Source organism: Phascolarctos cinereus, unplaced genomic scaffold, assembly GCF_003287225.1.
Source record: "Phascolarctos cinereus isolate Bilbo 61053 unplaced genomic scaffold, phaCin_HiC Scaffold_2;HRSCAF=192, whole genome shotgun sequence".
In the NCBI taxonomy this organism is placed as follows: Eukaryota; Metazoa; Chordata; class Mammalia; order Diprotodontia; family Phascolarctidae; genus Phascolarctos; species Phascolarctos cinereus.
The window spans coordinates 21,208,808-21,231,074 of NW_027555625.1; the positions used below are offsets into that span (position 1 = coordinate 21,208,808).

Consider the following 22,267-nt stretch of genomic DNA (forward strand, 5'->3'; position numbering starts at 1 on the left):
ACTACCCACCTCCAAAGAAAGAACTGATATTGTTTGAACTTTCTTCTACCTACACTTCCTCACATCCTATTAATTTCTCAGCCCTGAACTATTGCAATAGCTGCTAGTGGGTCTGCCTGCCTCAAATTTCTCCCTACTGCAGTCCATCCTCCATTCAGCCATGAAAGTGATCATCTTAAAGAGCCAGTCCAACCGTATCATCCCCTTACTCAACTGACTCCAGCAGCTTCCTCTTACCTTCAAGATCATAAAATCTGTCATCCAAAGCCCTTCATGACCTAGACCCTCCTCTACCTTTCCAGTCTTCTTACACCATGCACTCCCCCATGTGCTCTTTAATCCAGTAACATTGAATTGTCAGGGGACAGTCTCCAGCTCCTGGCTCCCAGCTTCCCTGACTTCTTTCAAGCTCCAGCTAAAATTCTACCTTCCACAGGAAGACTTTTCCAATTCCTCTTAATTTTAGTGCTTTCCCTTTGTTGGTTATTTCCAACTTATCTTGTATATAGCTTGTTTGTATCTGTTACATCTTCCATTAGGCCATGAACTCCTCAGGATCCAAGACTGTCTTTGACCTTTTGTTGAATCCCATAGCACTTAGCATAGCATCTAGCACATAGTAGGTAGTTCATGAATGCTTACTGACTGACTGATTTTACGTTCTAAATCCATGCTACTCCTGAAAGCCTTGTAAGAGATATTTCTACATGTTCATTATACAGATGAGGAGACAGGTTCAGTGACCAATTTTCCAGAAATCATAGAGCTGAGTCAAGTCACTTAGGGCTGAGGCCAAGATTGGAAACTAGATTTTGTCATGCCAGACCTGACATTGTGTCAAGTGCACCACATTAACTCTAGTAAGATATAGATGCTATCTCCATTTTACAGTGCAGAGAGTTCAAATGACTCATTCTTGGTTACACAATACACACATAACAATGCCCTAACTCCAAAATTAGTGCTCTTTCCACCACTTCACACTGCCTACCAATCTGACCATTCTCTTATTTTTCTTCCTACCACGGACCCTTGTGGTTTCACAGTTGTGGTGGAGAAGTAAACCCACTGACTCAGGGATAAAGGATGGGGAACAGCCAGAACACCCTCTCTCTGGGCCCATCCTGCCCTGATTTATGTAGGGTTTCTACAGGAACAATGGGGAGGAAGTAAGGGAGCCAGATGTCCAGATCTGTCACTTCCTCTTCCATCGCTCTGATGAGGGCAAAGGTACTGCTCTCCCTCCCGAGACCCAGAGTCAAGAAGTAACTCCCACTGACCAGGCTGCTCCTAGGGAGAAGACAAGATAGACAGAGGGAGAATCTCAGAAAACACGACCCAGAGAAACATGGTACCTCAGACTGAAAAGGGTGAGGCATTGGGGATCCCTGGGATGGGTGGAGAAGAGGACAAGTCTCTGGAAAACCAGAACCAGAGACCTAGATCTGGAAGGTATCTTAGAGGTCACCAAGTCCAGCCCCCTCATTTTGTAGGTGAGGAAATTAAAGTCCAGAGAATGTCTTGCTCAGGGTTATACAATAAGTCAGTGGGTGAAATTCAAACCCAGGTTGTCCTAACTCTAAATCCAGCCCTTTATTCATTAGACCAAGCAGCCTCAAGGCTGATTCACTTGAGCCCCATCCTGACAACTGTCTGTTTTGAGGGTGGATGAAGTTTTCTTAAGGAGTCAGAAGGGTGAGGGAATAGAAGAGAGAGCAGCCTGAGGCTTGGCAATCTCTTACGAAAAGGAATTTGTTCACAAAATATTCCCCTGCTCCCCTCACTCCACCCCAAGTAGACCTTGTGTCTTGTACTAAGGTTTGGGACAATGAAACAGTGAGCTGTAGTCTACATCCTCAAGCAGCTTACATTCTAGTAGAGCAGACAAGGCAGGTGCCTATAGCCAGAGAGGCATTGGGGTGTAAGATGGGCTTAAAGTAATTTACCTGGTGTTGGATCCTGGCTCTACTACTCCCAAGCTGTGTAGTCTTCTTTGAGCCTCAGTTTTTCTTTATCTATAAAACAGGGAAGGGATGAGTGGGTAATGGATCAGAGAGTCTCTAAGGTCCTTTCTTACTACAACATCCTGTTTCTGAGACTAGAAGTTTTCTGGGATCCCTTCCATCTATAATGTGAATAAGGTGTACTTGGCCCTTGTCAGACTGCATTGGGAGTCATATGTCAGATCCTGGGCTCCACAGTTTAAGAAGAAGATGGACAAGTGGGAGATTATTCCAAGGAGGGCAACCAGGAAGCTGAAGGGCCTTGAGTCTGTTTCATATGAAGATTAGAGAATTTTAATGGGAGAAGACTGGGGGATGGGGGGGATTCCAGCCATGTTCAAGTCTTTAAAGGCCTAATGTGTTCCAAGGGATAGAGCCAGGAGAAATGGACCAGTTTAGGTTTAATGTTGGGGAAAGCTTTCTAGTGATGAGAGTTGTCCCAGAGTGTTCAGCCTGGAGAGATGGTGTGTCCTCTATCCACAGCATTTTTCAGGCTGAGGATGAAAGACCAATCATCATGCGCGTTTTAATGGTGATGCCCTCTGGCTATGGGCTGAACTAGATGGATAAAGGTCCCTTTCAACACTGAAATTCTGTGATTCTATGACTCTTTGACTAGATTACTCCACCAATGGGTGATGCCTATCTTGTGCCAGGCCCTGTGTTAGACCAGGACAGTTGAGGAAAATAAAACAGTCCCTGAGATCAAGAACCTTGTATGGCATAAGTGGAGATCTAGATAAGTAGAATTCATGTGGATTCAGGGGTCCAGATTTCTGGACTGAATCTTAATCAGCTTGGGAGAAATGAAGTGCTCTGAGCCACTACATGTGATTAGGTGGTGCTAAAAGGGAATTATACTTGGATTACTTGAAAGAATTATACACACGTCTGGGCCTAAGTATATTAGATAAAGGAGTCCCACAGGGAGGAAGCCAAGCTTCTCCTTTCTTGAAGGGGAAGAACCCTTGTGCCTCAGTGTGAGCTAATGGGCATCAAGGGAGTCAGGGCAGGGGAAGTGATCCCAAAGGTAATATCACACTCCCTGCCCCCAACTTTTACATTGATTATTCATCATAGAGACCATTCCAGACTTGAGAAAGGACAAAGTAGATATATCAAGGAAAGGCAGCTTCAGGAAGCAAGAAGAGGGAAGTATAGTTCAGGACCATGCAAAGGCACAGCCTAATAGAGCTCCATCTCAGAGGAATTCATGAGGATGCTATGAGCACAAAAGGGCCCCCAATAATGAAGAGTTATGAGTTACCCTTTAGGCATCTATATTTGAGCTAACTAACCCAGGAAAATTGTATGTGGGTGAGAGTAGGTCTTTGATTGGGAAAATGTTTTTGCACCAACTGAGCCTACTAGGACACTTTAGTAATACCCTTTTCTTTTTTTTAGACTTTTAAAATTTTTTTACATTATTTTTAGTTTTCAACATTCACTTCCATAAGCTTTTTAGTTTTTAATTTTCTCCCCCTCCCTCTCCACCTCCTTCTCCCAGACAGCATGCAATCTGATATAGGTTCTACATATATATTCCTACTAAATATATTTTCACAATAGTCATGTTGTAAAGAAGAATTAGAACCAATAGGAGGAACCACAAGAAAGGATAAACAAAACAGAAGGGAAAAAAGAGCAAAGAGTATGCTTCGATCTGCATTCAAACTCCACAGTTCCTTCTCTGGATGTGGATAGCATTTTCCATCATGAGACTTTTGGAGATGTCTTAGATCCTTGTATTGCTGGGAAGGGTTAAGTTTATCAATATCAGTCATTGCACAACATGGCTGTTATTGTGTACAAAGTCCTCTTGGTTCTGCTCACTTCACTCAGCATCAGACCATACAAGTCTTTCCAGGTTTTTCTGAAGTCTCTTTGCTCATCGTTTCTTATAGCACAATAATATTCAATTACATTCATATACCACAACTTATTCATCCATTCCCCAATTGATGGGCATCCTGTCAATTTCCAATTCCTTGCCACCACAAAAAGAGCTGTCATAAATATTTTTGTACATGTGAGTCCTTTCCCCATTTTGGGATATCTTTAGGATACAGCCCTAGAAGTGGTATTGCTGGGTTAAAGGGTATGCACATTTTTATAGCCCTTTGGGCATAGTTCCAAATTGTTCTCCAAAATGGTTGGATCAGTTCACAACTCTACCAACAATGTATTAATGTTCCAATTTTCTCCCATCTTCTCCAACATTTATAATTTTCCTGTTTTGTCTTGTTAGCCAACCTGAGAGGTGTGATTTAATGCCTCAAAGTTGTTTTGATTTGCATTTCTTTAATCAATAGTGATTTAGAGCATTTTTTCATATGACTATAGATAGCTTTAATTTCTTCATCTGAAAACTGCCTGTTCATATCCTCTGACCATTTATCAATTGGGGAATGACTTGTATTCTTATAAATTTGACTTAGTTCTTTATGTATTTTAGAAATGAGGTCCTTATCAGAGATACTGGTTGTAAAAATTCTTTCCCAGTTTTCTGCTTCTTTCCTAATCTTGGTTGCATTGGCTTTGTTTGTACAAAATTTTTTCAATTTACTGTAATCAAAATTATCCATTTTGCATTTCATAATGTTCTCTATCTCTTCTTGTCATAAATTCTTCTGTTCTCAATAATACCCTTCTCTAAAAGCTAATTAAATGTCACTGGCTGGTAACCAATGGAGAGCACACTGGTTGGAGGCTTGTGAGCAAAAGTGCTAGGGAAAAACCCAACCTCTCATAAGAATCACCAAGAGAAGTAATGTCAAACTCAAGGACCACCAAACCATACCTAGGGATCCCCAAAGGCCACATTATTGCCTTAGAAAACCACGTATTAACATTATCTGTGTTCTATTTTATTTTTATTTATTTTGTTAAATATTTCCCAATTACATTTTAATCTGATTTGGCCCCACTTGGGAGTGTATTGTGGGCCCCTTGGGGATGTGTTTGTCCCTCTGACCTAGATCATCGAAAGATTAAATGATTTGCCCAAGGTCACAAAGGCAACATTCGTCAGAGGTAGGCCTTGAATCCAAGTTTTTGTAGTTTCAAGGCTTGGTTGGTTAGTTGTTGTCCTTCATTCTTGAAGAGGACCAAGATGACATCGATGTGTTAAAGTCACATTACAATGCGCCCAGCTGTGGCTGATCAGACCAGCATGGGCTCAGAATGCTCTGCCACAAATAGTCTGTGTGAACATGTGGAGTGAGTTCCTTAAATTTGTGCATCTCATGTTTCTTTTGAGCTATTTCAATTCTGCTTTGCTTGTAGAGCACAGTCCCTCCTCTGATGCGGGCACACCATGCTGGACAGTCCTGTGCCAGTGTCTTCCAAGCATGCAATCAATTCTCAAATTCTCGAAAGAGACCTTGAGAGGGTCCTCATATTGCTTCATCAGACCACCACATGAGCACTTTCCCTGTGTGAGTTCTCCATAAAAGAGTCTTTCAGGCAAAATTTGAATTGTATTAGGAAGATTCTGACGATCACCTGGCTGGATAAGCTACCAGACACTGAGGTCCTTTCTTGAACCAAATTGCCAAGCATTCAAACTCTACTATGGAGAGGACAACTCTGATGGGCTGGCCATGTTGTTTGAATGCCAAATGTACCCTTGGCAAAAAAAAAAAAAAAGACTTTTTTTATGGAGAACTCACATAAGGCAAGTGCTCACATGGTGGTCAGAAGAAGGGATAGAAGGACACTCTCAAGGTCTCTCTTAGTTTCAAGGCTAGCATTCTAATCAGTGTACCATTCTGACCCTTTACATAGGAAGTGAGAAAGAAAGCCACTAAATATATGACCACATACCCACTACTGTAGCCCAGCCCTAACTGCACTGAGACTTTTGCTTTTGTTCTGTATCAGAGGTTCATCTGTAGGAGAGGAAGCAGGCTGGATTGGAAAGATCCCTAGTATTGGAAGCCAAAAGCCTGGGATGGGGGGTGGGGGGCAGGGAGTCCTGGTTCTAATATTTCCAAGCTGTGTCACTGAAGTCAAGGCACAATCTCTATCCCTGCCCTGAATGCTTGTGCTGCCCTCTCCAAAGTGAGGTATCAGTCAGCCTGTGCCTGGCTGGCCTCTCTTGTTCATCTCTCTGTGATGTTACAATCCTTTGCCCACAAGGTTCCTGTATTTCTATTTCAAAGAGTTCCTCCATGTGGGTCAGGAGCAAGCCCATAATAGCACTTCTCCTTGTCACTTCCTCCAACTTTTGGAAGCATGAAGTGATCATTTAGGGAAGTCATACGTTTGTTTATCAACTGCTCTGCTTTTGGCAGAGACAGAGCTCCAGAGTGCATTAGGATGCTCAAAGTCCCAGCCACCACAATATCATGCTTTAGTGCCGGATTTGTCATGTTTCCCCAACTCATCACTTCTCCTTCAATCCGGGTGGGGTGGAGCATATCCACCTAATCATATTGCTCCTCTTTCCCCCTCCCTTGCTCTTCATCCAAGTGTTCTTCCTTCATCATACTTCTTACCTTGGGTTACTGGATTTCCTCAAAAGGATATATCTTCTTACAGCATAATAGTGTATGATCAGCACATTTACCTATTCTGTTCCTCCAGAGACATATTCCAAGTTATAGAAATCATCCCATCATGACTCAGGGATATCTAGGAAGTCAAGTTTTCCTTCTTCCATTAGGATGTTTTGGGTCAGGACAATCTGGATCCAAATCCTTCCTTGGGCATTTATTGGTTATGTGACCCTGGGAAAGCCACTTAACCTCTCTCAGCCTCAGTTTCCTCATCTGTAAAATGGGGGTAATGGTAGTACCTATATTATAGGATTATTGTACAGATTATTATTTCCCTAGATTTGTACATAAGCATCTGACGACATGGGGTGTTATTGACGGCTGTCTTCTTGGAGATCATCTTGTTTCATCTACCTTTCTTCTTCCTGTTATAATTTATCCTCTCTATGGTGCCTGAGTTATGTGGAAAGTGTTCTCCCTCCCATTTTCTTTGAAGTTTAAAGCTCTCTGCATCATATAGACTCTAGGCAAAAGCTTTTTTTTTTCTCTTTCATGTTAAGATTTTATTTAAAGTAATACACACACCATGCTTAGCTAAGACAATTTCAAATGAGCGTACGCTGTGAGAGCACAGACTGGAGCAATGCCTGAAGACAAAACCATTTGGTACCATTGAACAACAACATGAAGCTGTTTAAGACACAGGACTGAGAATGAATGTTTCATGCCTCCTTCACAAGGTTATGTTAGAGCATTTCTATTATGGGGGGTGGGGTAGGGTGGAGTTCTCAAAATGCTCCAGCAATTGTAGGCGAAGAAACTCACATTTTCTAATGCACTTAATTCACTCCTTTAAAGCCAAGTATAGCATTATCTAGTCACTTTGATGGGTAGGAAGGTGTACCAGGAAATAATCAACATTTCTTGCTTTTAAGTAGATTCAATTTAGGACTCATCCCTTGTGACAAGTGAGATAAAAGACTATTTACATTTTTTCTCAAATACAAAAGAAGATTTGGCCTCCGATGTTTGAGATACACTTTCCAGTGATGTTTGCCCTTCATAATCTGCCTCCTTCTTACACTTCCAGTCTTCTTACACCTTGGTCTCCTTCATGATTCATGTGATCCAATGACATGAACTTTGTTGTTCCTCACACAAGAACCTCCTATCATATCTTCAGTTATTTTTCAGTTGTGTAGGAATCTTTGTGATCTCATTTGTGATTTTCTTGGGAAAGATACTGGAGTGGTTTGCCATTTTGTTCTCCAGCTCATTTTGCAGGTGAGGAAACTGAGGCAAATAGGGTGAAGTGACTTGCCCAGCGTTACACAGCTAGTAAGTGTTTGAGGCCATATTTGAACTCAGGAAGATGAGTCTACCTGACTCCAGACCTGGCACTCTTTCCACTGTGCCACCCACCCCCATATATCCATATGGTCTCTTCATAATCTCATGCTTGGAATGTTCTCCCTCCTCATTTCCACTCCTGGTCTTCGTGGCTTCCTTCAAGTTGTAAATGATGCCCTGTGTTCTGCAGGAAGCCCTTCCTGATCTTCCTAATTTTAGTACTTTTTGTCTGTGATTATCCCTAATTTATCTCGCGTATATCCTCTCCATGAGTAAGTGTTTGCATAGGACCATGCCTTAAATCCAATTCACTCTGGCTCTCATTGATTGGCCAACAATAGATCCTAACCCGAGGTCTACCTAGTCATTGTTTAGGCCCTGATGGCTCAGAGTAAGTATAAATAGCAATTGTCTCTGTCTAGGTAAAGGGGGCCATTCTTTGCCTCATTCCTTACCTAGACTTAATCATTGAATGGGCATTGCCTCTGTCAAACTGAGATCCGTTAAAGACCTTAAAAGACCTAAGAAGACCAACGTCTTCCACTGTATCTGGGGCCATCTTCAGTTGTCCTGATCTATATTTTGCCCCTGGACCTAGATAGCTCCAAAGGAGAAAGTGAGGCTGGTAACTTTGCACAGTTAAATCCAACTCACTTGCATGTCATGGCATCACCTTCCTGATGTCATGGTCCTCTTCCAGAATGAAGGATGAACAATCTGTGAGTTGTTTGCTTGTGTCTTCCCATTAGACTGTGAATTTCTTGACGGCAAACGTTGTTTGCATCCTTTCTTTGTAGCCTCAGAACATAGCACTGTGCCTGGAAAGCACTAGATAAATGTTTAATTTGACTTGATTCTCATATTGTAATCATAATCTAAGGCAGTACTGGACCTGGAGTTAGGAAGACCTGATTCAAATCTGGCCTCAAACTTTTACTAGCTATATGACCCTGGGGAAATCATTTAACCTCTGTTTGCCTCAGTTTTATAAATAAGGCTAATAAATCACCTGCCCCCCAGAATTGTTGTGAGGATCAAATGAGACCTTATTTGTAAAGTGCTTTACCCACTCTAAACTATTCCATAAATGCTAGCTATTGCTGTTATCTAGTGAATCCATAGGTAAAAACTACAAAATTCAAAGAGTACTGACCAGACTTTTGCTATAAAAGCTACTAATATTTGTCATGACATTAACACTTATACATAAGAGGGTTTTAACTGTATTAGTCATCAAATAGTCCTTTCTAGAAAAAAGACAAAATTGTCTTCTAAAAAAAGCTGCAGTTGTTAAGTTGGTTAACATTCTTTCATGCTATTTTTATTTCAATGCCAGAATAAGATGAATGTTAACCAATCCTTGGAGAATGTTGTGGTATTATGACATGGAGATCAGTTAATCACCAAGTGTTTATTAATTACGTACTGTGTACTAGACACGGTGTAATCTGAGTATAAATTCCTTCAAATGCAATTGACCTTCCCACAGAAATTAAATATAGAAACTCGTGCCTAGTTTGTTCCATCTTGACAAAACAGTTTTTGCTGAAATAATGAAAAACAGCTGATGATTTCCCAGCTAGTGCTGGCTTAAATGGCAAGAGTCACTAAAGTAATGCTACCGAAGCAACTATTTCTTAAAATATAATCAGACACTATCCCAGGAGGCCCGGGATCTGAAAGTGCCACCAGATAAGGGAAAGAAAGAAAAGTATAAAGAAATACTTAAAAATAAAAATTAGATTATGGTCCAGATGGGAGGAGTTCATATTAGGAAAGTGGGGAATATAAAAATGGAATGATAAAAATCTATAATAATTCTTTGATGCAGCAAAAAGATAGGATTGAGGAAACCATCAGGAAGGAAAATGAATTATAATAATAATAGTACTTTAAGGTTTGCAAAGTGCTATATATATATATATATGCATATATGTATATGTATGTATATATGATCTCACTCTATTTTTACAAGAATGCTGTGAAAAAAAGTGCTTGTATTATCCCCAGATAAATATGTTTCTTAACAGCCCTTGTTAGATATACTCCATCCCTGGTCAAGAGCCTTTTGTATTGATGTATTTAGCTATAGCCCAAAAGTCCAAATTCCATTCTCAGATATCATCTTCTTAGCCATATGCTCACTACCCAAATCTACTTTCTCTTCTGAATCCCCTTATCTTTACTTAGCTGGGGTGAAAACACCACCTATGTCCCTAAAAGTTTCAGTATTTTACCCTAGAATTTCATAATTCTTAGCAATACTTTTCAGGATTTTTCTGGTGGCATCATGAATGTATTTGCCCCCATACCAAACACTAGAAGTATGTAGTGGTTGTGAAATCTGACAAATCTCCAAAAGCTCTCCACCACAATCCAGATACTTATCTTGAAAGGAAAGGAATCTTCTTGCTTGTGTGAGGAAAAATCATATCCCTTAGAATGGAGACATTAACCCCCTTCTTCATGTGTTCTCCTGTTATCCATGACTAGATGCCCACTCACTTGGGATCATACATCACCCTCCACCATCACAAATGCAAGAAGCTGCTTCTTCTAGAATGGCTCAACTCCCTCTGTCCAGGAAAAGTGTCATATTATTTGTTCCAGAAGGTCAGGACTCTTTCTTCTTCCCTTCCTTCCTAGTGTCCCATTCTTTCATCCTCCAATTTCATGGTACAGGTGAGACTTTCCTCATGTCTCCTCACCTTCTTTTTCTCCTGGGGATTTTCCTTGAAGCACTTCTTACATTCTTTCAAGGAATACTTTCTTCCTCCTGATAACCTGGAAAATGGACACCTACTCCTCCAGCCCTTTCACTTCTACTATCACACATCCTCTTTAGGTCACAGCAAAATTCTCCTTGCCCCCTATACATGTTTGAAGTAAGGTCCATGGTCTTGTGCCTTCCCCTGGTGGCTCACTGGCGTGTAGCAAACTGGTTATATACCACTTGTATCTTCTGTATGAGTGCTCCATCCTGGGAAGCTCATGACCAAAATGTTTTAGGGTAGACCCTTGCCTTTTCTGTAAATAGGATGCTGCAATCTGCTTAGCCTTTAATTGGATATTAAGATATTCTTCTCATGACCTAACACCAACAGAAGCAACCAACATAATCAGTAAGCGAACACTCAATTATTTCATTAGTTCTGTCCATGTTTTCCTCCTTGCAGCTGATCTCCAGCTACCTTTTTGTACTTCCCTAGCCCCTAAATAGTCTATCATTGTAGTAGGGTTAGGAGAAGGAAGGAGAGAGATATGGCTAAATATATTTGATAGTAAACACAAGACAGAAGCACATAATACCTTTATAACATAATAAAACAACTAAAGAAACAAAGAGAAAATCAGATGATTCAATTAGAGAAACCCACATTGTTCACCTTGCTCCCCTTGGGTTATCTATCTTCAGAGGCAATCAGAGTAGGGTGGACACAAGCAGACCTCAGAATACCTTAGCACCTCACACCGTCACCTCTTCCCTCCTCCACAAGCTCTGGCCAATTTCTTCCTACAGAAAAGAACATAAGCTTCCTAGACTAGCCTTCAGGGCTCTCCAATATGTGGCTGCAACTTAGCTGCCACTAGCCCTCAACGGGAACCTTCTCTGGCCAAGGAAGGCTCCCCCTCTTTGTCCTCAGGATATATCATGTTCCTTTTCTTGTGCTAGCCATGCTAAGCACTTCATCAATCAAGATGCAATGCAAGTCTCACTCTCTCCACTGATGAATGACTGACTTCTCCAGAAGAGGCAAGTCTTCCCCATCTCTCAATTCCCATTATGCTTTGAATTGGGACCTGGCATGTTGACATAGTAACTTACAGTGTCTTATATGATGTTGTATGGATATTTCTTCTCCTCCATACCTTTGGGATTTTATGTTTTTTTGAGAGCAACAACATTCTTTTATTTAAAATCATAGACCTGTAACAGACTTCAGAGGCTATCAAGTTCCATCATTTTACAGGTGAGGAAACTGAGGCACAGAAGTGAAGTGACTTAGCTAAGGTCACACAAGTAATAAGGCACCAAAGGTGGGTTTTGAGCCCAGGACCTCTGACTTCAGAAACAGGACTCTTTCCACTGTGCCATTATGGCTCCACCTGTCTTCGCTGTCTCTACAGCCTCCAATCATGTCATGGAATATTTGTATTTTCCTGGGCAGGTTGATTAACTTTCTCAAAGAGCTCAAGTGAAGGTTAAGGTGGATCGTGTCAGGGAGAAAGATGTGACAGTACTATAGTAGTCTCTGAATTCAACTCAATTCTATTCAATAAATGTGTGGAGTGAATGAGACACTTTTTAATGACAGTGTGATGTACAGTTATCTGTGTTTGTGTATTATCCCACTCCATTAAGATGAGAATTATGTCTTCTCTAAACTTCCTTCTTCCCCCAGGCTCTAGCATGGGGCCCTGCACACAGAAGACGCTTACTAATGTGCTCTGAATACAAGAGGTACTTCATAAAAAGATTTGCTGAATGAATGAATGAATAAGTGAGTGAGTGAAAGCACTTCTTGTGTGCAGAACTATGGGCACACAAGTGTAGATCCCGTGTAGATCCAAAAGTCATGGTAAGATGTGGTCCTTGTCCTTGTGGAGTCCAAGGGTTAGTTACCGGATCAGACACCAATTATGGGCAGCTCTAACACACCATGATCCAGGCCCAAAGCATCCTAGAGGTGAACAGTAAAGGGCCATGGGATTGCAGAGGCAAAAACGGCTCTTAGCAACAGGGGAGACTAGATAAGGCTTCCAAGAGGAGAAGGGGGTTTGAACTGACCTCTCAGAGATGACTAGGACTTTGATGAGAAGCGACAAAGAGGGAGGTGATTTCAGGGATGAAGAGAGCACAAAGTCACTGAGCCAGGAGTTTACCACATGTGCACAGGCAGGGAGCTGGGCTGGTAGCACAGAGTGGTCCAGGTTAGTTGGAGCATAAGCTGTACTGAGGGGGAAGGGAGTAATTTGGGATAAGACCAGAGAATGAGGATGGTGATAGACTGTACAAGACAATAGGGAGCCATTGACCTTTTGGGGAAGAGGAGGGACGCAGAAAGACTTATGGAAGGATTGCAGGTAACTGTTGTCTCATGTATGAATCAGACACAAATGTAAAGAGGAAACAAAACATAATAATAATAATAGTTACATTTATATTGCATTTAAGGTTTGCCAAGCACCGTAAGCATGTATCTCATCAGATAAATAACTTCTGGTAAAACCTTGATCCTGGGTCTACCTTAGAAATATTGCGAGGCAGCTGAAAGAGCTTTAGATTTGGACTCAGGGGACCTGGGTCCAAATCCCACCTATGACACATATTATCTCTATGATATTGGGTAAGATTCTTCACATATCTGGGCCTCAGTTTCCACAGCAGTCAAAGGATTAGGCTGGCTTATTTTGCCTCTTCCAGACCTGAAGTTGTGATCTTATAGTCAGGACATCCAAGTGATGGAGATGCTGGGTGGGCTCTGTGTTTGGAAGCCACAGCCCCCAAACACTGCTAATGACTCTTTTCTCTCTCTCTCCCTTGCTCAGCCTTCAGGAAGCTAAGGATCGTCCAGGCTGCCCTGGCACTTTTGGCTATTGCACTGGCTGCTGCCCTTAAAGTTGTGGTTATTCTATGTAAGTTCTCACCTAACACCATGGTCTGAAAGGCTGCAGGCTTAAACGTCTTTCTCTGATCAGACTGGGAGAAAGCACCAGAGTGAATCTTGGGAGGGAGCAGAGTCTAGAGTGACATAGGGGTCAGGGGGTGATTGGGACTCCACAGATGGCTTCTCTGCTCAATCACCTGAGATGGAAAAAGAGGAACATGGAAATGTAATAAACGAATCACTTATTAAGCACCTACTGTATGCCAGGCATGGTGCATACAAAGTTAAAAGTTGAGAATCCCCGCCCTCAAGGAGCTGACATTTTGTCAGAAGAAAATACACGTACGTATTAATGTACACCAAACACAGACGAAATAATTTTGAGTTGTGTCTGTGGAAGCCCCAACTACCTGGGGGCAGGGATCAGAAAAGGGCTCCTGTAGGATATGATAGTCCTTGAGTTGAGCCTTTGAATGAAGTGAAGCTTTTGGGCACTTAGGTGGCACAGCAGATAGAGTGCCAGACCTGGAGTCAGGAAGACTCATCTTTGTGAGTTCCAACCTAGCCTGACACGCACTAGCTGTGTGACTCTGGGCAAGTCACTTAACCCTGTTTGCCTCAGTTTCCCCAGCTGTAAAATGAGCTGGAGAGAGAAATGGAAAACTACTCCAGTATCTTTGCCAAGAAAATCCTAAATGGGATCATGAAGAGTCAGACACAACTGAAAAATAACTCAACAAAAACAACAAATGGATTGTAAGAGGAGGGAGCATATTCCAGGTATGATGGATGGCCCATGCAAAGGCATTGAGATGGGAAATGTCAAGTCATGTGAGAGGAACAACCAGAAGGCCAGTCTGGCTGAACAGGACCTGGGAACTGACCAACAGTCCAGGGATCCCCATAAGGTGTCAGAAATGCTAGCCTGGAGAGGCAGGAAGACCCAGGCTCAAATGCTGTCTCTAAAACCTACCAATCACATAGGATTGGAACCCAGGTCCTCTGGCTCCAGATCTTTCCATCTTTCTTTTGTACCACACTGTCACTCTTCTCTGTTTCCATGTTGTTTCCTCTCAACGGAATGTAAAGCTGGTGGTTACAGCTCTTACTTTGGAAGGCATAGCTGTCAGGCTGGTAATCATTATTGCTGTCTCCTTTCTATTGCTTTGTCTCTCAGCTTTTAATTTCCATACTCTGTAATAATAATTATCTTTTTTTTTAAAAAATCTAGAGATAATGTAATGATATCTCAGATCCCTGGAGTCTCCTCTTTTGATGCTTTATGGAGTTTAAATTTAATAAAATGCTAGAAGTATAGTCACAATAGCTCAGAGCCCCAGTTAGGAAAATAGTTAACATTTAGGCAAATATTTGTATCTCTGCTCTCATTTGAATAAATGCTTATCTCTAGCTAATTTCTGATCTCTCTATGGCTGAGGAAAAGCTCAGGTTACCATGAAACACAGAGGAAAAGAAATGAGTGAGACATCTTCCAGCGTCTGTTAATGGACAGGCACTGGGAGGGGAAGTAGGGAGAAGAGAAGACCTTTTCTGGAAACTTCCCTTAGTCCTTGCCAAGGTCAATACAACAAGTAGCTTCAGCCTAAGACTTCTGATCCAAGATGCCTCAATGGTCCTCCTTGATGTCTCCCTGTTGGGCTCCAGCTTAATCCTTTTCACACCTTGTTGCTCTGACACCACTTGTTGGTGGCTCCATTGCTGAGCTCCTCCTTCTTCTTCTCAGTCTGTCTCTTGAAGACCATTCATTTCTCTTCCAGAACTCAGGAACCTGACTCAATTCCCCATTCTAGTCAAAGACCTAGATGGCTTCAAATCATTCTTAGGACCCAAATGGAATGTTCATCCCTTTCAGCTGTGAGTCCCAGGATGGCAGTCAGGTCTCAAATCTCTACTCCAGGGGCTTCTCAATGCTCACTGAGTTGGACTATACCTGTCCCTGAGCTTTTCTCTTTCTAATGCTATGATCCTGTGACTCTAGATCTTCAAGGGAAAAATGGACAACTTGAGAGAGCCAAGGTCTCCAATGCAGCTCTGAAACAGCAAAACCGTGAGTTCCCTCTCATCTTCAATACCTTTTGTACTGACCTCCAAGCTTCTGCCCAGTCCCATCATTACCCAAGCTTCAGTGTCACATGGAGAGTTATCCAAGGTGCAGGCACCCTGTTCCTCCTTTGCTAGCTTCCTCACTGTCCCTCTTCCTGGCTACTTCAGAAAAAGGGAAGAAGTGAAAAGTACTCATCCCTAACCCAACCAATGGCCTCCCCCTTTGACACACCTGGACCCAAGAGGCTTTTGATCTGACAATAATAGTTTAACTCTGGCTCCCACTAACCAAGCTTTGGTCACCAGTCTGTAGCCAGCCAATTTCTGGGTCAAGAGGCAGAGCTGAGCCCTGCACAGCTATGGTCTCCCTTCTCCTCATTCTCATTCCTCTTTCTTCCCAAGAAATTCTTGTTCAGAGAATCTCAGAGCGTAGCATCATCCACGGTGGAAATCGCTACTACTTTTCCTGTGGCAAAATGTCCTGGAATGATGCTGAGCAGTACTGTGTATTGAAGGGCTCCCACCTGGTCTCAGTGACTTCAGTGGAACAACAGGTCAGTGCTGTCCTTGGTGGCCCTAGAAGTGGGAGGTAGAAGTGTCAGTAAGTTGAGTGTCCACAGGCAGCTCATTTTAACTCTCTGTCAGTCTACAAGCAACCCAGACATAGTCTCACACATAGCTAGGGCTTATTGAAAACACAGAAAGGCATAGACTAGCTGTGTGACCCTGGATAAGTCATTTAAGCTCTGCTTTGGTTTCCTCATCTATAAAATGGGAATAATAATAATAGGACCTACCTCCCAAGCTGTTGTGATGATCAGATGAGATAATAATTGTAAAGTGCTTAGCACAGTGCCAGGCACGTAGGTGCTATATAAATGTTAGCTATCAATATTATTATGGCCCAAAATCACACAGTCAGTATGTGTAAAAGGCAGGACTGGTGGCTATGAGACCAGCTCTTTAGAGACTATACAACAGCTACATGTGCAAGAGAAACAGAAATCTTTACGAAATCAGTACAGGGTGATTGTCAGGGTGGGGTGGGGTGGGAGAGCCCAAACAGCTGAAAAGGGAGGACAGATCTAATGGAGATGATATCTGAGCTGAACTGGGAAGGAAATTAGGGATTCTAGGAGACAGAGGTGACGAGGAAGTATTTTCCATCCATGAGGGACAGCCAGTGCAAAGGAGATGGCGAATGTGTCATCTGCAAAGAGCAATAGAAAGGCCAGTTTGACTGGACCTTAAGGTGCGTAAATAACAGCAACGATTAGCATTATATAACGCCTACCACATGTGCTGTGTTAAGTGTTTTAAAAATCCTCATAACTGTAAGTGCTATTATTATACCCATTTCACAGTTGAGGAAATGGAGACAGACAGGGGTGAAATGACTTGTCCGAGGTTACACATAGTAAGTAACTGAGGCTGGATTTGAACTCAAGTCTTCCTGGCTTCAGGCCTGGTGCTCTATCCACTGCCCTGTTTAGCTGGGAAGTAATACACAGTCATTCTGGAAAGATAGGTCAGAAAACAGAAGTCAGGCAGAAAAAGTTGCATTTGATCCTAGAGTTAATAGGAAGTCTTTGGATTGTAAAGGTCAGAGGAGTGATGCGATCAGACCTATGTTTGAGGAAACATGCACACACACACATGCACATGCACACATATGCACCCATACATGCACACACACACGCACACACACACGTACTCACATACACACACTGGAATCCTCATAAGCATACACAATCGATACATGAGTACACACTCAAACGTGCACAAACATACAAGATACCCCTTTAAAAATACTCTTTTAGGGGTAGCTAGGTGGTGCAATACATAGAGCACTTGCCCTGGATTCGGGAAGACCTGAGTTCAAATCCGGGCTCAGATACATAACACTTTACTAGCTGTGTGACCCTGGGCAAGTCACCTAACCCCATTGCCTAGCCCAAAATAAAAAAAATTAAAATATTCTTTTTGCTCCATAGAAATTTCTTTATGAAAAAGCCAATGGTACCTACTATTGGATAGGACTGAGTAACCAAAATGCTTTAGGCTGGCAATGGACCGATGGGACCCCATATGATGAAGCGCAAAGCACAGAGTGAGTCCAATCCCCTTCCCGCCCCGCTTCCCCTCTTCTGCTCCAAGAGACTCTTTGAGATTTCCCCAAAGTAAACTCAAGCTGAACATTTAGTGTGGCCTCTATGGCAATGTATGCTGTGTGTGTGTGTGTGTGTGTGTGTGTGTGTGTGTGTGTGTGTGTGGCCCCAGGGAGAGAAGAGCTTAGAAGAGTGCATGGCCTTGGGTGTGAGGAGGAGGGGAAAGGGATTAGACTTTGTGTCCCTGGAAGCTTGCCTCCTATGCCCATCTTTCTAGGCTCTGGCTGTGGGCTGGGCAGGTAGGTACTGCTGAGATACCAGGCTGTGGCAGCATCTGAGGCCAGGCCTCCCTGAAACTGGGTCCAAACCTAGAAGATGAAGTTTGTGTTAGTATTTGGTGACCAACTGGGAATTTGAAGGATTAAGCCCTCTCATTTCAATGATCTCCTGTCTTTCCAGGTTCTGGGCCAATGAGAAACCAAGCAATGAAAAAGAAGATTATAACTGTGCCCATTTCTGGGCAAAGACACAAAAATCATGGAATAATTACATTTGCACATTTTCTTGCAGGTTTATCTGTAAGTGGAACTGTGAGTCATCTAGGCTGTGCCCAAACATATAAACATCTGGCACCTGAATGCTGCTGACCCCCACCCCAGAAGCAATGGGGCAGATAGCAGACATTGGAGTTTATGGGTGCCGTTTTCCTTTCCAATATCAAGTTCCCCCAAAGGAACCTAGAAGACTATGCAATGTCTGATCGCTTGTGCCGAATGATGTCCCTATGCCTTCAGGCAGCCATAGACCCTCCTTCGTCTCTTAGTCATCATTGCTAGAGCAATCACCCAGGCTTGTGCCCTCACCATTCACTCATTTCTCCAGGTGCCTCTCACATGTGCATGCAGTTCCTGCCCAGTCTTCTTTCCTCTTCCCCAGTGAGCTGAGGAACAAATTTGAAGAGAGGGGCCTGACAGGACTTGCCAGCTGTCCTGCTCCCCCAAGGAGAACAAATCCTAAGATTCCTACCTACTGATCACTAGGTCTGGAAATCACAAGATCCCAGCTCACCTTAGCTCTAAAATACCCCTCAAGGCCAGTCTGGCTCCTTTCTTTGTCCAGGGGCTGGAGGCAAAGATTGGCTACTTTTATTTCCTACCGGAGATGCAGGAAGAGGAAGGCACCCTGTCAGATTAAAACATACATAAACAATCAAGACTCTATACTGAACAAGGGGAGGTGAGGGTATGTGATTATATAGGAAGGGTGGTGTTATATATAATACATATATATGTATATACATACAGATGACAAATGAGATTTTGTATACATGCATACACATATAGATAGATAAATAGATGTAGATTTATAAACACTTTGCAAACCATTAAGAGCTATATAAATACAAACCTTTGCTAAGATCTCATTTACATTTTTTAAATGGCTCTTAAATGATCCTGGGCAGGAGTGTGATGAGCTGATTGTTAAATTTTCACACATTGGAAATCAATAGCTCCAAATCAAGACCTGATTTATTGTTTCGTTGATTATCTAGGCTTAAGAAAGTATTAATAATATTTAAATGTGTGTCATGAGAACATCTTTTTTCTTTTTTTGTTAAACATTTACCAACATACACCTGTCCCTGGAACAAGTCACCAAAGATTGCACTAAGTCCCTAAGAACAAGTCAACATCCTGCCATTGCTTTTTCAAAAACATTGGATGATCTATGTACTATCTTCCAGGTAGATAAAATAGCTGAATAAAAGAATTCAGATGTAGACATATGTCCATTTTTGTCTCTATACTGGTGCCCCGAAGTATATGGAGTACATTGTAGATGCTTCTCTGATGACTGTGAATGAATGAATGAATGAATGAATAAACTGTAACTTCCTGACCTTTTCATAGACCACCTTTACCTGACTCAGACTCCCAAAGTTCAGTAAAATTCAATTGTTCTGCATGAATGGGGTGCCCTAGTGAAGACTTCTCAGTGTAATTAAGGTAATGAGTTCAGAAGGTAGTGTGAGAAATGAACTCTCAGAAGTGAAGGCTCCTCAAAGGGTCAAATAATTCTTGATTATTACTTTTAAAATCCTCCCCAACTCAGACCTGTTTTTAAGCACTTAATCAAAAGAATAAGCCCTGCCCTACCCCCAACCTGAGCCATTTGCCCTTGGCTTCTGGCCTCTTTCTTTGTCTTTGAATTTCGGGCCTGGAATGTAAGCCTCACCTCTGAGTTAAGGGGGTAAGAGATAGTGGTGGGTGGAAACTTGGTTGCGTGGTGGGAAGAGATTTGCTTTCATAAGGCGGGCCCTGTTACTTGGTCTCTCTCTTCTCTCCACATGTATCGAAGGAGCAGACAGCCATCTCGTGAGACTGTAATAAAGGTAACCTTTGCTTTCCACCTTGAGAAGTCTCTGAGTTTAATTTGGGTTGGGGTCGCTGTCCCACACAGCTTTGGAGATTCCACCAAGATTTCGCCCATCTGTGAGGCAGACTACCATCTGGATCCTGGGGGTCAGGGCACCCTTGGAGATTTCTCTGGTAGCTCTCAGACCAGATTTAGGGAGCCTCCCTCCGTTTGGGTAAGGTCTCAAAGAGAGACACTCAAGGGGGAAAGCAAAGGCAGGGCAGCTATAAGATTGTGTGAAACCAGCCAGCCGCAGTGAATAGAGTGAAATAGAGTGAAGAATCGGATCAGTCACGTGAGTTGTATGCATACAGCCTGACCGAGGCTCTCATGTTCCTTTATTCTTTAAGTCCTTGACCTGGAGGGAAGGCGACGACCCTCAGCTAAATTATCTAATTGCTAAGTCTCTGACTTAGGGCTGGGGGGCGACCCCGCCTGACTAAATTCTGGGGACACTCAGAGAGCATTCAGGTGACTGTAAGGGGGGAGAGCGACCTCTTCTGTTAGTTAATCTTTGAGTCACTGACTCAGAGAGAAGAGCAATCTCTCTCAGCCAAATTCATTTGTGTAATTGTATATAGGTAAGAAAATTATGGGCAAACCGCAGTCTAAAGTAGTAAACCAGAAGCTGCCATTTGATACTCTGGAAGATAGTCTTTTAGGGAGTAGACTGCAAGATTGGAATGAACTACCGGAATAAAAAGGGAAAGATTAAAAAAAAATTGATTAAATATGATGTGAGGACTCTGCAGCAATTTGTTGTATGTCTGTTTTGTGTTCCTGTTTGTTTCCGTGGTGTGAATGAGAGTGAATAGAGGGTTTGAGAGTAAAAGGTCTGGAAACTTTTGGAATAAAAAATATATGTATATATTTTTTAAGACCAGTGAATTGTTCAGAATGCATAGTGAGGTTGTAAAAGCAGTCCAGGAAGAGAGAGGGAGGGCCCTATTCAATTATCTATAGAGGGTTACATCCTGTTCAAAGTGCTGAAGCCTGACGTTTTCAGGAGGGAGGTTCCATCTGATGAGCCTCTAAGAAGCAGAGGGGACTTCTTTCTTAGTTCCCGTAAGGAAGTAGGAAAGAAAAGGAGGATTTAGAGCAGGAATTGTCACCACATGTCTTTTCAAGGGAATATGTAAATTTGTGGAGGATATTTCCTTTTAAAGGGCCAAGAGTATTGGATTTAAAACAAAAATGTTCTTAATTGTTTATTATTAATGATTATAATTTCAGATCTGATTGGATTTAAGTTTACTGTTAAAAAAATGGTTGTTATGAGATGTGGCATTATTAGTTAATGTAATTGTTGAAAGTGCTAAGAATAATAAAATTGATAATTCCTACTTGTGATAATCTGGAAATGCAACTGATGTTATCTGAAGTTTATTGCTTAAGTTATTACTATGTTTCTAAATTGTATTGTATTTCTAAAACTCTTAGATTGTAAAATTTGAGGAACCACTGTGAGTCAGAAATGGTGTTAGGTAACTCTTGAATGGGTCTTTTAGTGATAAAGATGAGATAATTTGAAACTTAAATACCTAGTGAGGTATATTTGATTATAAGACTATGATAGGAGATTTTCGTTTAAAATCTTGACTATTATAAAAAATATATATATGGGGTTTAAAGTTATAGTTTCAACATATTAATGATGAGATGAATTATTCTCTGGTCAAAGTGATTGGGAGTGCATTCATCTAAATTGATAATGGGTTATTTCAAAGTTTATTACAATTTTGGGAATAATTTTATAATGTATGCCCTGTGATACAAACATATTTTATTGTAAAAAAACTTATTGATATGTATTTGGAATTAATGAGGTATTCTCTCATATTAGGGCCTCAATTAGAAATTGGAAAAGTAAAAAATATATATGTATGTATGTATACATATATACATACATACATATATACACATACATACATACATACATACATATGTATATATACACATACATGTTTTTCAACCCAGGCCTTCTTTAGGCCAACTATTGGGTTTGTTGGGGGATGGGCCATGTGGGCCTGGGGGAAATCCAAGCTACCAGCCACCAAATTCCTGATTGGGTGTGTCATTGTGGTTGAATCAGGATGTGGCCCGAGGATATCAGACCAGTAAAAAGACAATGATGGTCTAGCATAGATAATAAAGAAAAGCCAGTCTAGTGGGATGGGAGTGGCCCCAGGAGACTGGACCTGGTGAAAGAATTCAGAAAG

General features: G+C 41.8%; 1 protein-coding gene across 2 annotated transcripts; it reads left to right on the top strand.

Annotated features, from left to right (window-relative positions):
• The first annotated feature begins 1,227 nt into the window (after nucleotides 1–1,227).
• Nucleotides 1,228–19,413, top strand: LOC110218392 (C-type lectin domain family 4 member K-like). Of its 2 annotated transcripts, none has more exons than XM_021001068.2 (6): nucleotides 1,228–1,370; nucleotides 13,403–13,489; nucleotides 15,461–15,529; nucleotides 15,928–16,079; nucleotides 17,520–17,635; nucleotides 18,093–19,413. In XM_021001068.2, the coding sequence occupies exons 1-6, from the start codon at nucleotides 1,349–1,351 to the stop codon at nucleotides 18,253–18,255; spliced, it is 609 nt and encodes a 202-aa protein (XP_020856727.1). In that variant the 5' UTR covers nucleotides 1,228–1,348; the 3' UTR covers nucleotides 18,256–19,413. The 2 variants fall into 2 exon arrangements, with proteins under 2 accessions (XP_020856727.1, XP_020856728.1); XM_021001069.2 differs by having other exon boundaries at nucleotides 1,233–1,370; nucleotides 18,204–19,413.
• The last annotated feature ends 2,854 nt before the right edge of the window (nucleotides 19,414–22,267 follow it).